Here is a 16,536-nt window from a genome sequence, read left to right as displayed (position 1 = left end):
GGCTCCCAGCCCGCGGGTCTCAGACCCAGGGGCTGGGCCCCGAGCCCCCCGCCCCGGCCCCGGCTGGGTCGAGCCATGCTGCGCTACCTGCTCAAAACGCTGCTGCAGATGAACTTGTTCGCGGACTCTCTGGCTGGAGACATCTCCAACTCCAGCGAGCTGCTCTTGGGCTTCAACTCCTCGCTGCCGACGCTCAACCACACCCTGCCGCCGCCCGGCGATCCCTCTCTCAACGGTGAGACCCTGCCCCTTGGGGACGTCGGATCCCGGGGCGGGGGCGGGGGGAGAGGGCGGCGTGGAGGGAAGGCGAAAGCGCTCCTCCCGGAGGACCAGGGCCGAGCCGCGCCTCCCAGCGCCTCCCCGGGTCGTGGGGGATAAGGGACAATCTGGAGCTTCGTGCACCTGAGCGGGGGCATCCGCGGGAGGCGATGGCTGCCGAGTCGTTTACACGCACCCCTCCCCCAGCAACCTCCCACGCTCACCCCAGGTGAGGAGACCCGAGGCGCGCCATGGGCCCGGAAGTCCCGAGCCAAGCCTGAACCCCCGCAGGGAGGGCAGAGAAGTGGGCAGGCAAATCTTTCTTCGGGACTTGAAGTTTTCCAAGAACTCGCTTAGGACCAGGGCGAGGGAGCCAACAGGCTGGCTGTGTTTGCTGCGGAGGGGGCAGGGGCGGCGATCATTTCAAAGAAACTTAGAAGTTTGTCTCTTAGCGGCGGGACTGGCAGCCGACCCACCGCGGCAGAGCGGCGGCGGGCGGGCGGCGCTGGCGGTGAGGTCATTACCTCTAATTACGGTGATTAATAAATGACTGAGACAGCGCGCTCTCCCTTAGCACCCCGGGGAAGCTGCGGCAGTGGGCCGCCGCCAGCCTGGGGAGGTGCCCCATCGCGCCCCCTGCCGGCCGCGTCGGGAATTCCCGCTTTCTAAGACGCCTTTGCGGGTGGTTCCCTTCAGGTGTTCCTCGCCCCCATCCCTCAACCTCGACCCATTCGAGTCTAGGGGCGAGCACTGTGCTGGGGACTCGAAGGTGGCAAGAAAGGAGGCCCAGGAAATGTGTGTGTGTGTGTTTATGCATGGGGTACTCCAGGTGCTGGGGGAGGAGCCCCAGAGCCCCATTAGCATGGTCATTAGCTATTCATTAGGCGGCTATCGAAGCATCTCCTGAGACCAGGAATGACAGGGGAGAAATTCCAGAGAAAGGGCGCCTGCAGCCGTGTCTACAGGAATTATAAGGGGGAAAAGACCGACCAGAAGAGAGTGTTATATATGGACGAAGTGGGGAAGGAAGAGGATGGGAAACGAGCCCGGATTCTCCAATCTCGTGATCGTCGTAGGTTCCCAGGAGGTTAAGCACAGAGCCCTCCTCGCTGGCACCCCACATCTCTGCTCACCTAGCGCTTTTACAGAGTGTTTTCATCATGCTTTGCCTCACATAAACTCGAAAACTTAGCGAGGTACCTAGGGAAGGTAGATAGTTGATTGTCACATTTTGCCACCGAAGAAACAAATGTATAGACTGAAGGGTACCCTAAATGGTCACAAAAGCAGTATGAAGCAAAGCCTCGGCAATAATGGATCAAAGTCTATTTCCATTACACCTGAGGGCTCTATGAAGGGGCTGGGGAAGACTATTGGGGCTTGGTAGAATCCAATTCAGGTGGAGACCGTAGGAGCGAAGATAAGTTGGGGTGTGCTGGGGAGGAAGAGCCATTAAATAATGGTAGAATAGCTACATTTATCCCTCAAGTGCTTTACCTACATTACGGTCTTGTGACACCCCCATCACTACACCGCTATACAGATAAAGAAACTGAGACTCAGAGAAGTTAAATAATATGCCCAAGTCCTTTTGGAGATTCTGAGATTCCAGCCCTGATTGGTTCAATGCCCAGACCTGAGCTCTTAACCACCCGGCAGCATTCACCATGGGGTGCTCCCAAGTTGGAACTGGGATGAGAGGGAGGCGATTGAGAAGCAGAGATTTCCACTGGGAAGGGAGGAGAGGGAGACAATTCCTCCTTTGATCCGTTATTGCTGAGGCTTTGCTTCATACCGCTTTTGTGACCGTTTAGGGTACCATCCAGTCTACACATTTGTTTCTCCGGTGGCCAAATGAGCCTATCAACATCTTCCCTAGGAGTCTCACTAAGCTTTCACGTTTATGTGGGACAAGTGAGAGAGAAACAGATCTTGTCTCCAACCAGTTCAACTCCCCAGGACAGCGCCAGCACACATCAACCCGTCCAGCTTTGTCTACACCAGAACTTATAAGAGAAGGGGCGGGAAATGAATCCCAATCCCACACCCGGGCTGGAAGTGACAAGGCCCCACGGATTTTGGAACAGGATGGGAGGGGTGGGGGGAGGTGCAAAGCATGCCTGGAGACCCTGGTAACACCAGATGACGTGAGGCTGCAGCGGCACCTATTGGCCGCCAAGGGTTACAGATCCACTTCCGAAGGCGAGACTGGGAGCTAAGGATGTGGAAGTCGGACAGGCTCCGGCCTCTGGAATCCCAAACCGCGCGGCAGAAGGGGAAACGGGCAGAAGGCTGTAGTCCAAACGAGAGGCAGGGGCAGACTGCGGACAGGTGAACTAGGGGAGTAGAGAAGTCCCCTTTCCCGTGGTTTTTAGCCTTTCTTGGCTACATCAACCAGTAGAATAATTGTTGAAACTATGCACCTCTCCGGGAAAGGAGCCTTACTATCTTTTCCACCACCGTTTGCGTTCAAATCCTGTGACTTCACGGGACCCAGGGAAGCGGAAGCGTGGTCACCTGGGGTGTCAGTTAAGAAGGGCTCTGTGCTTATCCATGGAGTCCAGGTTAGGAGTCCCTTCTAGTCTCAGCCCCGAGCCCTACTGCTCGCGTCTTTCCTTAAGGGACCCAAAGCCGGTCCACATTCCCCATCTCACCGACAGGGACCTCGTGGAGAAGAAAAACCAAGCGTTGGCTCCGGTGCACCGCTAGGGTCGTTCACTGGGCAAGGACGATCCGCAAATCAGTGCGGGTGGGAGACTGAACACCACCGGGCTAGAGGCGTGGGCGCTGTCTACGCACCAAACCGCGGTCCAGTCACTTCTCAATGAACCTTGGCGGGAGAGGAGGCGGGGCTCTTCAGGGCGTCCAGAAAGTCGCCCTAAGAGTTTGTGTCCTGTTTCCTCTACCGATCCGCCTGTCTGTAGGCCTCTCCTCTGGCGACTAAAGGGCGTGGGAGCGTCTGCCAATAAAGCGATATTGGAGCCTACAGAGGGACAGGGTGGGCAAGGGCAGGCAGGCGGAGACTGAGCTCTAGCAGACGAAGCATAGGAGATGAGACGACCAGAGGGTTCTTTCTCTCTGGAGCGTCAATCTCTCCCCCAAAGGCCCGGCCTGACCTCTTGCGCCCCCGTCCCCAGGGTCACGAGTCGGGCCGGAGGACGCCATGCCGCGCATCGTGGAGCAGCCACCAGATCTACTGGTCTCCCGGGGCGAGCCGGCCACGCTGCCCTGCCGCGCCGAGGGCCGACCCCGACCCAACATCGAGTGGTACAAGAACGGGGCGCGCGTGGCCACTGCGCGCGAAGACCCGCGCGCGCATCGCCTGCTGCTTCCCAGCGGTGCCCTCTTCTTCCCGCGCATCGTGCACGGGCGCCGCGCGCGGCCGGACGAGGGTGTCTACACTTGCGTGGCTCGAAACTACCTGGGGGCAGCAGCCAGTAGAAACGCCTCGCTGGAAGTGGCAGGTGAGAGTCCCGTGGTCGCCATCTGGTTGCTCTCAGAGGCCGGAGGGCACGGGGCAGTCCGACCCAGAACAACCCCAGGGAAGGAGCCCATTTAGCTTCTCCCTTTGGCATCGTGCCATTTGGTCTCCAATGTCCGCACCACGGCCAGAGAAGGAAGTACACCCGGCGCTAGCCTGGTGTTTTCGCACCTGGGAGAGAGTTCTGGTCTGTGAAGCTCAACCTCTCCCCAAGGCAACACTCTCCTTGCGTCCTCACGCGGTAATGCCACCTAATGCCTGCTTATTCTCCCTGTCTCTCCAGTCCTTCGAGATGATTTCCGCCAGTCTCCTGGGAACCTGGTGGTGGCAGTAGGGGAGCCAGCAGTCCTGGAATGCGTGCCCCCCCGCGGCCACCCGGAGCCCTCCGTGTCTTGGAAGAAGGATAGTACAAGAGTCAAGGAGGAGGAGGGAAGGATCACGGTGAGGGGCGGGGCCTCGGCTGGGGACAGGACCCAAAGGATGAAGGCCTGAATCTAAGTGTCTTAGAGGTGATGAGGTGGAAGATTTGGGATCAGGGCATCAGCTGGTCAGAGACTGAGTCAACTATTGGGTCAGCCATTGAGTGAGGGATAAAAATGAAATTGATATAAAAAAGAAAGGTGGGGAACAAGATGTCCCAGGGACTCCTTACCTGTTATGTGGGTCAACTTCATTGGTCTTTATCAGCTTGCTGTGAGGATCAACTAAACCATATATAAACTGTATATGTATATACTCGTATATACACATACTATATATACACTTTATGTATATGCTTTATACACATGCACACACGTATATACTTTGTTGGCTCTGAAGGACCAAAGCTACCATTATTACTCTGCAGATCCGTGGAGGGAAGCTGATGGTGTCACATACACTCAAGAGTGATGCAGGGATGTATGTGTGTGTGGCTTCCAACATGGCAGGAGAACGGGAGAGTGGGGCAGCTGAACTTGTGGTACTGGGTAGGCACAGGGAACTTTGGAGTTATGGGAGCGGGGAGCCTGGGGAGTAAGTAGCTATGCAGACCCCTGACTGTTCTCCCACTCCCACTCCATAGAGCGTCCCTCATTCCTGCGTAAACCAGTGAATCAAGTGGTCCTGGCTGATGAGCCTGTGAATTTCCTGTGTGAGGTGCATGGGGATCCCCCACCTCGTCTACGCTGGCGCAAGGAAGATGGAGAACTGCCCACGGGCAGGTGAGAAGCCCACTCTTCCTGCCTGTAAGGAGACCCACCCAGCTCAGGAGCCCACCCTGCCCTAGAAAACTGGAAAACAGGCAACTTCTCACTTGAGAGCACACAGCAATCTATTCCCCAGGGCCTGTGGCCCCTGTCCTATCCAATCCCTATCTCCATTCATGGGTCCATGGGTACCAACATCTATCCCTGTTGAGTCCTGCCTTGTCTTTACATACCTGACCCTGGCATCTGCACTGGGGGAAAGAGAAGGTGTCTGTAGCTGTGACCAACCCAGTCTGGGGTGGGGAATGGAGCAGGTATGAGATCCGGAGTGATCACAGCCTTTGGATTGGGCGTGTGAGTGCTGAAGATGAGGGGACATATACCTGTGTGGCGGAGAACAGCGTGGGCCGTGTGGAAGCATCTGCCTCCCTCAGTGTTCACGGTGAGGGCCCTACCTGGGACTGCCTGCCACGGGGAAGATATAAGGGAAGATGGAGAATGGGCTGGAGTGGAGGAGGATGGGGGAGAAGGGGCAAAGCAGATGTGGGTGGGGCACCTGAGACTTCTTCAAGGAGAGGGAGGAGGAGGATGCTAAACAGGCTTGAGCAAGAAGACATGGATATCTGCTGCTACTTAAGCTAAACTTGGGCTTCTCTCTCCTGTTCCCTCAGCCTCCCTTCTTAGTGCCACTGACATCTGTCCCTTTATCTCAACTCCCCTTCCCAGTCCCACCTCAGTTGGTGACCCAGCCCCAGGACCAGATGGCAGCTCCTGGAGACAGTGTGACCTTCCAGTGTGAGACCAAAGGAAACCCTCCACCTGCCATCTTCTGGCAGAAGGAGGGGAGTCAGGTAGGCGGCCATCTCCAAGGCACTTCACACCAGCCTTCCTCTGCGTCTCAGCCTCCCTCCCTCCATATTCTGCAAACTTATCTCCCGAGCTTCTATTTTACCTTTGGTAGCCCTACCCCGGCCCCCAGAAACCCTTACAGGTTATTTAGGAGGATTAAATAAGATAATGAATATAAAAGGCCTGAAACATATTGGACACTTTCTATTTTTTTCATTTCTTTTTTGAGTCAGTCTCACTCTGTCACCCAGGCTAGAGTGTGGTGGCACAGCTCACAGCTATTGCAGCCTCAACCTGCCAGGTTCAGGCAGTCCACCCCCCTCAGCCTTTCAAGTTGCTGGAACCACAAGGACATACCACCACACCTGGCTAATTTTTTAATTTTATTGTAGAGATGAGGTCTTGCAAAGTTGCCCAGGTTGGATTCAAACTCCTGAGTTCAAGCAATCCTCTCACCTCTGCCTCCCAAAGTGCTGGGATTGCAGATATGAGCCACTGCGCCTGACCATTGGACACTTTTAAATAAATGATAATATATTTAGGTGTAATGAAACAGTCCTGAATGGTAATCTCTTGGAGAATCTTTCTATGTTGGCCTAGGCTGTCCTGAAAATGTAGCAAACTCAGTTAGTTTCCTCCTTCTCCAGGTCCCTTGGACCTTGGCTTTTGGATATAACCTACTGCTCTAGAAACCGAATATTGAGTCAAAGTCACCCAGGGTAGAAAATTACTTGTTCTTCTACTTATAGCAGCTCATAATAGCTGCCAAGGGACTACTACAAGGGAAGTTCACGGTCATCCCTCTTCAGCCTAGTGAACAACTCCCAGAAAATACAACTGGAATGAACATTAACTAAAGTTACAGCATAAATAACTCCCTCTAAAGGAAGGGTGGGAACTTTGCTACAGGGAACTTTCTACAGAAAACAGGATCACGTAAAATAAAATAAGTCTAATTAACCCTACTCCTGGGAAACCAGGCAACCTCTTACCTCATCCCAAATCTACAGCCACAGTTTTCCAACATCTTCTCTAATACCTGGTACTGTTGCATTTTAATTAGATTTTCACATCATTAAAATGGCAAAGGTAGTAGGTACATGTAAGTATCAGACAGGTATTCGGCATGGTGCCATTTATCCCGAGAATCAAACCTGCTTTCCTATCTTCTATGTATTTATCTAATGAAAAAATGTGAAAGCCAGAAAGAAAGGGAAAGTATTTGGCATTTATCATGCAATGTTAGAAGACTTTCATGTGATTGCTTCATGTAATCCTCATAACTAAGAGTCACATTTGGGGAAGCTAGGGTTCAGACAGGGTAGATAACTTGCTCAGAGTTTCCCAACTAGTAAGTCACAGAGCTGGGAAGTAGCTTTCAAAATTGTCTAATAAAATTCCCTGATTTTTTGGAATAAGTTTAACTAGTTTGTCCAAGGTCACATCACTAACTGGGGCAGAATATAAACTAGAACCCTAGGAATTCTCTGGATTCCAAGATTGATGGGAACAAGCTCTCTTCCTGCCCAACTGCCTGCTCATTCTCTACCTTGGTTCCTTGCGATCCTCAGGTCCTGCTTTTCCCCAGTCAGTCACGTCAGCCTTTGGGGCGCTTCTCAGTCTCTCCAAGAGGCCAGCTCAACATCACTGAAGTGCAGAGTGGGGACGCTGGCTACTACGTGTGCCAGGCTGTCAGTGTGGCTGGCAGCATCTTGGCCAAGGCCTTATTGGAGGTCAAAGGAGGTACATGCCCTTGGAGACAAGGCTGGATCCATGGCTTGGAAGGGAATAATAGTCTAAAGAGATCTGTTTCTCTTGAATTCCATCCATTATGTCTACAAGGGGAAGGGTGTGTTCCTGTACCATATCCTTGAAGTTTGGAAACCAGCAGCTGAAGCCACTAATAGATGGCTGGTCCCAGACAGAGACCACAGATGATTATCAAAGCCCCAGGGGGTGGTGGGATGGGGAGGAAAGTGAAGAGTTAGAGAATGAGGGCAAGGGGCTGGTTGCCTGGCCCTAGATTCCTCCCCTGAGATGCCCAAGTTCTTCTTCTCTCAGCTTCCTTGGATGGGCTGCCTCCTGTCATCCTCCAGGGACCAGCCAATCAGACGCTGGCACTTGGATCCTCTGTGTGGCTGCCATGCAGAGTGACCGGAAGCCCTCAACCCAGTGTCCGGTGGAAGAAGGATGGGCAGTGGCTGCAGGGGGATGACCGCCAGCTCAACTTAATGGCCAATGGTACCCTATACATAGCCAACATGCAGGTGAGTGTCACCTCTGGGGTCTCAGTAACTGAGAATGACTACCAAGTTCACCTTCCCAATGATAGGAAGTAACCACTGGGCCTCCAACCCCATTTCTACCCCACTGTTCTCTCAAACCACCTAAAGTGTCCAACATCCTCTCCATCCCCACCTTTCTATTACCCGCCTCTACTTCCTCACCTTACCTTGTTCCACTCCCAATTTGCCAGTGCTCTGCCCTCTCCTACAGGAGATGAACATGGGTTTCTACAGCTGTGTGGCCCAGAGTTCCATAGGGGAGGCCACATGGAGTGGCTGGCTTAAGATTCATGGTGAGTTTTTTTTTTTTTCCTTTGTTTTGACAGCACCTTCCTCCAAACCTGCTTCAAAGATAGTCAATACCTCCCCAAACCTCAGGACTAATTTTAATTTCCAAAAGCCATGGCCATGGTGGTGGGATGAGGAGGACAGAAGTGGTGCCTGTGGGAGGCAGACATGAGCTGGAGTTAGCATACTGTGTCTTCCTCTGATCTTCACCTCTGCTCAGAGCTCCGCAGCTACTCTGGGAAGGAAGCAGGTTATACTAGGATTATCCTTTCCCCATCCTTCTACTTAAAGATGGCCTCCCATTGCAGAAGACTGGGGAGTATCACCAGCCCCCCCTACAGAACCCAGGACTCCTCCAGGTCCTCCTTCTCAGCCAGTGGTCACTGAGATCACCAAGAACAGCATTACCCTGACCTGGAAGCCCAATCCTCAGGCTGGGGCCACAGTCACCTCATATGTGATAGAGGCCTTCAGGTATGGAGAAAGTTTTGAATGCAAGCCTGGAGAGTTAAAAGGAGGTGATTCTATGTCCTTAGGGTCTTTGCTATTGTGGGGTGCAATTCTCCAGGATCCTCGTCCAAGGTGAGGAGGTAGTGGGGGTCCATAGAGAATGAATGAGATGAAGTAAACAGGTTGGGGGTTCCTGGCTTAAACAACCCTGTCACCTCCTTCCTGTTGTAGCCAAGAAGCTGGCAACACATGGCGGACAGTGGCAGATGGTGTACAGCTGGAGACACACACGGTCAGTGGTCTGCAGCCCAATACCATCTACCTGTTCCTGGTGCGAGCTGTGGGATCCTGGGGCCTCAGTGAGCCCAGCCCTGTCTCAGAGGCTGTTCGCACGCAGGGTAAGGTCAGAGTCCCTGAGCTCATGGGTAAGACATGCAGTGTTATAGGGCACCCCCTCCCCCAAATCATAACACCATGGCAGTTCACAGAGCTCTTTCCTGCTATGCCAGATCTATACTGGTGACCTGGCTTGGAATAGGAGGCCCATGTTTCCCTCTCATAGAGACAACAGAGGAGGGAGGAAGAGAGAATGAGTAGAGGGGAAGGGAATGAGGGAATAAGTGGAGGGGAAGGAAATGAGTGCAGGGGGTGAGGGGAGGTTTAGTTCATCTTGGAAGCTTCTCACTTCTGAGTCTATTACTCATAGATAATACAGATTATTAAGACTAGAGGTGTCGTCTTCATGTTATAGATGAGGGACTGAGGCCTTTAAAGGATGCATAAACAGTTATGCAGGAAGAACACTCATGTTAGCTGGACACTTGGACCCACTTCTGGATGATGTTCTCCTGACCAGCCCCCTCCTGACTCTGGGGTGTGCTTGGGAGTACTAAGTGGTACAGTCCATGGGGAGGGCAGAGGTAGGGCACAAGCACTCTCTCAGTCCTGTCTCCCTGCCCCTCGTGGTGCCTGCTGAGTGGGCTCTTTGGTCAACAGATAGCAGCCCGCCCAGGCCCGTGGAGGATCCATGGAGAGGCCAACGGGGACTGGCTGAAGTAGCTGTGCGCGTGCAGGAGCCTGTAGTCCTTGGGCCCCGGACCCTGCAGGTGTCCTGGACTGTGAGTGTGACATAGGGATGAGGCTAAGGGCAGGGCCTCCAAGAGTGAGCTTGGGAGGGTAGGAGATGAGGGACTGGGGAAAGAGGCATGGGTCGAGGGGGGCCTGGAGGACCTGTGTGGCCAGAGTCTCCCCTGCTGATACGCCTCATCCTGTCTCTTGCAGATGGATGGTCCAGTCCAACTGGTGCACGGTTTTCGGGTGTCTTGGAGAGTAGCTGACCATGATGGGGGAAGCTGGACAGTGCTGGACCTACAAACCCAAGGCCAGCAAAGTACTGTACTAAGAGGACTCCCCCCAGGGACCCAAATCCAGATCAAGGTGCAAGCCCAAGGCCAGGAGGGGCTGGGAGCTGAAAGTCCCTTTGTGACCAAGAGTATTCCCGAGGAGGGTAAGGAGGGCCACGGAGCTAACAGATGGACAGGAGGGAAGAGGATGTGGGGGAGGATGGGAGTTTGCAGGGGGGGAGAGAAAGGTGAGTAGGTGAGGAGGTTCTCTGAGATGCTGGAACAGGACGGAGGAAGGTTGGGGCAGGAGGGGCAGCTTGCAATGACTATTTGTGTCCTTCTCACCATGCTCCACCCTGGCCCAGCCCCCAGCGGTCCCCCCCAGGGAGTGGCAGTGGCCTTGGGGGGTGATGGCAACAGCAGTATCACTGTGTCCTGGGAACCTCCACTCCCTTCTCAGCAAAATGGGGTCATCACAGAATACCAGGTACAGGGTTTGAGAAGGAACCGACTGGGAGGGCCCGGCCAGGAGGGAGAGGGAGGACCTAGGGGCTAAGACTAGAGTGGAGGGAACCGAGAGCTGACTTTGGAGCTGAGATGAAGTTAGAGGAGAGGAGAGGTTTCGGAGTGATATCTCCACTTCGAATATGCCTGTGGAAGCCCCCTAAACCACTTGGAGCCTCAATTTTCCCAGTGGGGCCAGAATCCCACTTCTGACTCTAAACCCGCGACTCGGTCTCCCTAGATCTGGTGCCTGGGCAATGAGAGCCGCTTCCACCTCAACCGGTCTGCGGCGGGCTGGGCACGTTCCGCGATGCTCCGGGGACTCTTGCCCGGTCTCCTCTACAGAACCCTCGTGGCGGCGGCCACCAGCGCTGGCGTGGGCGTGGCCAGTGCCCCTGTGCTGGTGCAGCTGCGTGAGTCCGGAGGTGGCCGTGGGAGGTCTGCGCGGGGGACCTTAGGAACCGGGCCCGGGGGGAGCTGTGCCTGCGGGGTCGGGAACGGCCCTTTCCCAGCTCCTGGGTTTCGGGCCTCTCCTCCCCTCACTTCTCTGACCCCCCCACAGCATCCCCGCGGGAACTGGAGCCGGGGCTGGAGGCGAGCCCCGGGCTGGCGGAGCGGCTGGCGAGGGTGCTGCGGGAGCCGGCTTTCCTGGCGGGCAGCGGCGCCGCCTGCGGGGCACTGCTGCTCGGGCTCTGCGCCGCCCTCTACCGGCGCCGGAGGCAGCGCAAAGAGCTCAGTCATTACACGGGTGAGAGCCGGGCCTGGGGGCGCGGGCCTGGGAGGGGACGGAGCCAGGAGGGAATGAGGCGGGCCCGAGGGGGAGGGCGGGGCTCCGCCGCTCCGCGAGCGCGGCCAGGGTCGGGAGGGAAGGGTACGCACCGGGGGAGAGAGCCGGCTAAGAGGGGGCGGGTCCTGGATCTGGGGAGAAGGGTGTTTTGTACCGCTGACGCCTCCAGAAGAGGGTGGGCTTTGCAACTGGGTCTCAGTAAAGAAGGGGCGAGTCTAAGGAGCCTGGCATGAGGGGATGTGGTCAGGTTCCCAGGCAGTGAATAGTGAGACGGGGTTCTGGATGGAAAAGCCGGGCCTGCTGGAAGGAGGTGAGCTGAGTTCTGCTACTCCCTAGTAAGGGACGTCTCTGGAGAGCTTCCGAGGTCTCTGAGGTCAGTGGTTTCCGGTCTTGACTGGCTACATATAGAAATCACTGGGGAAGCTTTAGAAAAATGCTGATACCTGAGTCCCATCCCCAGAAATTCGGATGAAATTGGTCCAGGGTGCGACCCGAGTGGTGGAATTGGGACCAGGGCCAAGCAGTAGACAAGCACATGGGTATGTCTGATCCTTCTCCTCATTTCCCCTTTTCTTTCTCCCCCGGGTTCTTTTTGGAAGCCTCTTTTGCCTACACACCTGCAGGTAAGCCATCTCTGCCCCAGTGGGGTTCAGACCCTCCCCAGGACGGGCTCTTCTCTCACCCGTTCTCCCCCTCATCTTCCCCAGTGTCCTTCCCACACTCAGAGGGCCTCTCTGGAGCCAGTTCCAGGTAATTCTCATGACCTGTCTTTTGAGGATAATTTCCTCCAGGGAGAGACCACTCTCCATCCTCTCCAGGCCTCACTGCTTCCCATATTGAGTGTCTCGCACTGCCTTGCACCCAAAACACCATCATTACAGTCCTTGACTCTCAAGAACCGCCACCTCCCGTCCCTTTGCTGACCTCTTCAGGCTTTCCATCCTCAACGTTCACCTGCTCTCCCTCAGGCCACCCATGGGCCTTGGCCCTGCCCCCTACCCATGGCTGGCAGACTCATGGCCCCACCCATCTAGAAGTCCCTCAGCCCAGGAACCCAGGGGAAGCTGCTGCCCTAGCAATCCTGACCCGGACGACAGATATTACAATGGTGAGGAGTTCTAATTCCCTCAGGGGCACACTTGGGCCTCAGCACACGTCTCTCAACCTATTTGGGCAAACCGAAGGGAGGCCCAGTCTTCCTGAGATTGCTAAGTCCTTGCAGAGGATGTGAGTTACGGACACTCTCTCAGTCTTGACCTTTACCCTGGTTTGGGATGTAAGGTTCGGAGTCGGGGAAGAAGTTGATCCCGTAGGATCTCCTTTTGCCCTGTATTCTCCTATTGTCCTCTGTTTTCCTGTCTCTGCCTCCTTGCCTCCTCCCCTGGGCCTCCCTCTTTCTCCTCCTCAGAAGCAGGAATCTCCCTATACCTGGCTCAGACGGCCCGGGGCACGGCTGCTCCCGGCGAGGGTCCTGTCTACAGCACCATTGACCCAGCTGGGGAGGAGCTGCAGACCTTCCATGGGGGTTTCCCCCAACATCCCTCAGGGGATCCAGGCACCTGGAACCAATATGCTCCTCCAGAGTGGAGCCAGGGGGACAATGGTATGACTCCAACTCCTGACACCCTTGTTTTAGCCCTTACCAGAGTGTCCCCTAAGAGTCTCCTTCAGCTTGACCCTCTGGCACCTAGCTTGGCACTTGCTTCTGATATGTTGTCTCAACTCTGGCTCTTTCCTGCCTGTTCTCGGTGTGTCCCCATCCTATGCTCCATAGGAGCCAGGGGAGGCAAAGTGAAACTTCTGGGAAAAACAGTGCAGATGCCCTCTCTGAGTTGGCCAGAAGCCCTGCCCCCACCTCCCTCTTCCTGTGAACTGAGCTGCCTAGAGGGGCCTGAGGAAGAACTGGAGGGCAGGTAAGGATGCTCCCTGTTGTGGAGGCCCATACACCTGGGACCAGCCCAGGGCTCTTGGTGAGGCACAGAGGCATCAGCAGAGCAACAGGAAGGCCAAGAGGAAGGGATGGAGGCTATGCAGTCCTTCCCTTCTCTTCCTTCTCTTTGCCCCCAGTTCAGAGCCAGAGGAGTGGTGTCCACCAGTGCCTGAGAGAAGCCACCTGACTGAGCGCAGCTCCAGTGGAGGGTGTCTGGTCGCTCCATCTCGAGGGGAATGCCCCTCTCCCACATCCTCCTATGGACAGCAGTCCACAGCCACTCTTACCCCCTCACCTCCTGATCCTTCCCAGCCCCCCACTGACATATCCCATCTCCATCAGATGCCCAGGTAGGGAGGTATAGAGCACTTCACACATTGCAAGCCCTTGGTACATATCTATTCAGTGGATGACTGGATGGATGGATGGATGGATGGATGGGTGGGAGGATAGATGACTGAATCTGGACTACATAGATCTCAGGGCTGTGTCAGGGTCAAAGTGTGATTTGGGAAGGAACGCAGAGGCTGACAAAGTCTCTCACTCCCTTCAGACTGTCTCTGTTAGAGTGACTTTGCAAGCTTCCTGAGACATTTCAAACATGGGTCTCCGAATGCTTCCCTAACTTGGGAGGCTTTGTAGTGGATGGACTGTGTCTTGTTCATCTGGGTATTAGGCTGAGTGTCTAGCACAGTGCCTGGCACATAGTAGGCACTTAGTTTGTGTGGGGGGGAGCAAATGCTGGGGCCTTATGTCATTGCAGGAGGGTGCCCCTTGGACCAAGTTCCCCTCTCAGTGTATCCCAGCCCACTCTGGGCAGCCATGAAGGGAGGCCTCCTGGCCTGGGCGCTGGCCCCACAGTCTCCCATCACCTCAGCCCCAGCCCTGCCCCTAGTACAGCCAGCAGTGCCCCAGGTGAGTCTGTGGAACCTCAACTCGCCTCTCTTACCCCCCGCCAGTGCTTGTTTCCCCTTCACCCTCAGGTCCTTTCCTGATTCTTTCCCTTACCTCTTTCCCCATGTCCTAATGCTACAGGGAGAACCCGGCAGGGGGCTGGGGAGATGACTCCCCCACTTCAAGGACCCCGTGCCCGAATTCGGAAGAAACCCAAGGCTCTTCCCTATAGGAGGGAGCACAGTCCTGGAGGTGAGAGGGGCATGGGCCTGGGAGGTGGTGACAGTCATGGAGGACAGGCAGGAGACCAAGGGTGAGCTCTGGGGGCTGGAAGAGGGAGTAGGTAACCCCAAGTCTTGGGCTGTTCATTGGCAGCCTCCAGGTGCCAGGGAATGGAGGTGGGAGAAAGGATTGTATCAGGAGAGGCAGGAGACTGTGCTGAAAACAGGTGCCTCCTCAGACTTGCCCCCACCACCCTTGCCACCGCCAGAGGAAGAGGCAAGCTGGGCCTTGGGGCTGAGAGCAGCAGGCAGCACATCCTCCTTGGAACGGGAGCGCAGTGGGGAGAGGAGAGCAGCACAGGCCATGCCCCTAGGGGCCCAGCGGGGGCCCCACCCAGAGGGTAAGGAGGGCCAGGGCAGGCGGGAGGGCCGATGCCACAGGGAAAGGTGGGTGTTGGGACTAGGGGCTAATAGTAGGACAGGTGGTGCCCAGCTTACCCCTCCCTTCAGTTGGGTTCATGCGTTTGATCCACATCAAAGACTCCCTTGCCTCTCTAGCTCTTTCTGAGCACAATTGCCTGAAGTCCCGAGTCGTGTCCTTTCTCTGGACTGAAGTCCAGATGAGAGGCCAGTGGGGTCTGGATGCTCTGTCCCCCAGGCTTCCTCTGCTTGGGAATTCCCCACAGGGTTCCGAGAACCTTAATATCAAGGCCATGCGCTGGGTGGGCACTCTGCTTCTTCTCAGCCCCCCATGCCGGCTCATCAGTTTTCTCCCAGAGCTGGGATTGTGGCCAAGGTGACCAGGTGGGCAGGCAGTGATGTTCTGTTCCCGGCTTGGGTCCGGCTGCCCTTCTCTCTTGTGCTGCAGAAGAGGCCTGGCTCCCGTTCAGCAAACCAAGCTTCCTGTCTCGGGGCCAGGGCACAAGCACCTGTTCCACAGCTGGCAGCAACTCTTCCAGAGGCTCCAGCAGCTCTCGGGGCTCCCGTGGCCCTGGCCGGAGTCGGAGCCGGAGCCGGAGCCAGAGCCAAAGGCCAGGACAGAAACGTCGAGAGGTGATCAATAGAAATCACGGAAGAATGAGGGCAGACAGAATGAGGGAAGGTGGGCCAGGCGTTGACTGAAAACAGGAAGGTAGAAAAGGGCTTGCAGAGGAGTGTCAAAAGGAGGGGATCCTGAGAGTGAGGGGAGGGAGGAATCCTGTAGAAGAAGTGACAAGGGGTGAGAGCAAGATGGCACATGATAGAGGAGCCTGGGTTCCCCATAGGAGAACTGGATCAGGAGGAAGTCTGAACCAAGCTTGTGGCTTGTTTGCTCTGGGCAAAGGCTTTATAAAACAGCATCTCTCTCTCTCTCTCTCTCTCTCTCTCTCTTTCTCTCTCTAGGAACCAAGATGACCCTTGATGAGGCAATGAGAATACTGGGGGTTCCATGGGAATGAGAATAGGAGTTCCTCCCATGGTCAGGGAGGGTGGGAGCAAAGAGGAGCAGGGATGGGTGTCTCTTCCCTCCCAGCAGTGATGTGTGGGGCTCACAGAAGCCCATCAGCTTCCACAGCTTCCATTGGCTGAGAAGCCAGAGAGCCAGCTCTTTCCTTTTCATCTCTTTCTGAGACCTGTTTGTAAAAAAAACCAAAACAATAAAAAGAGTTTGATCAGAGCCCTGGGCCCTGTTTGTCTGGTTTTGTGCAGAACATCAGGAAGAAGAGGGCTACGAGGGCCTGAATATCAATGCACATTGGTAGCTTCAGCTTCCTTTTGAATTGTCAAAAGTACTAGGTAAGGACAGGTGTTAAGAGACACTGATCTGTCCTACTTCCTGAAGGAGTGGAAACCTACCATCCCCTAGTTACAACCATAGCGACTTTCCAAATGGCCAGTAATGAGAAACTTGTCCCATCTTTGGAGGATCAAGCCAGGTCCTTCTTTAGCGCCCTCATCTGGGGCCTAATTATAAGGAAGGACCCCCCCCAATGAATTTATGTATTAAAAATTGTGTTTGTATTCTTATATGTCTAGACTCTAGCCACCTTCAAAGTACTCTCCAGCTGATGTGATACAC

At 55.2% G+C, this 16,536-nt stretch overlaps 1 protein-coding gene across 1 annotated transcript; it reads left to right on the top strand.

The window, feature by feature from the left end:
• Positions 1-6: 6 nt before the first annotated feature.
• On the top strand, positions 7-16,134 carry ROBO3 (roundabout guidance receptor 3). Its single transcript, XM_008057834.2, has 28 exons — positions 7-235; positions 3,396-3,722; positions 4,023-4,180; positions 4,587-4,707; positions 4,803-4,941; positions 5,241-5,368; positions 5,653-5,777; positions 7,347-7,518; positions 7,837-8,042; positions 8,272-8,353; positions 8,657-8,822; positions 9,030-9,196; positions 9,795-9,916; positions 10,080-10,305; positions 10,507-10,628; positions 10,887-11,058; positions 11,208-11,393; positions 12,032-12,055; positions 12,140-12,182; positions 12,401-12,540; positions 12,841-13,035; positions 13,207-13,345; positions 13,500-13,712; positions 14,126-14,277; positions 14,398-14,508; positions 14,717-14,878; positions 15,346-15,530; positions 15,861-16,134. The coding sequence occupies exons 1-28, from the start codon at positions 76-78 to the stop codon at positions 15,870-15,872; spliced, it is 4,155 nt and encodes a 1,384-aa protein (XP_008056025.1). The 5' UTR covers positions 7-75; the 3' UTR covers positions 15,873-16,134.
• The last annotated feature ends 402 nt before the right edge of the window (positions 16,135-16,536 follow it).

The sequence above is a fragment of the Carlito syrichta genome, unplaced genomic scaffold (genome assembly GCF_000164805.1).
Source record: "Carlito syrichta isolate Samal-C Ts95f unplaced genomic scaffold, Tarsius_syrichta-2.0.1 Scaffold303139, whole genome shotgun sequence".
NCBI classification, from domain to species: Eukaryota; Metazoa; Chordata; class Mammalia; order Primates; family Tarsiidae; genus Carlito; species Carlito syrichta.
This window is presented reverse-complemented; position numbering and strand designations above follow the sequence as displayed.

Bases quoted from the DNA above. Each gene is read 5' to 3' on its own strand.
- ROBO3 (XM_008057834.2), top strand. From the start codon at position 76: ATGCTGCGCTACCTGCTCAAAACGCTGCTGCAGATGAACTTGTTCGCG. The intron at 12,541-12,840 runs GTGAGGAGTTCT...TCTCCTCCTCAG, and splicing joins GGACGACAGATATTACAATG to AAGCAGGAATCTCCCTATAC. The intron at 13,713-14,125 runs GTAGGGAGGTAT...ATGTCATTGCAG, and splicing joins CATCTCCATCAGATGCCCAG to GAGGGTGCCCCTTGGACCAA.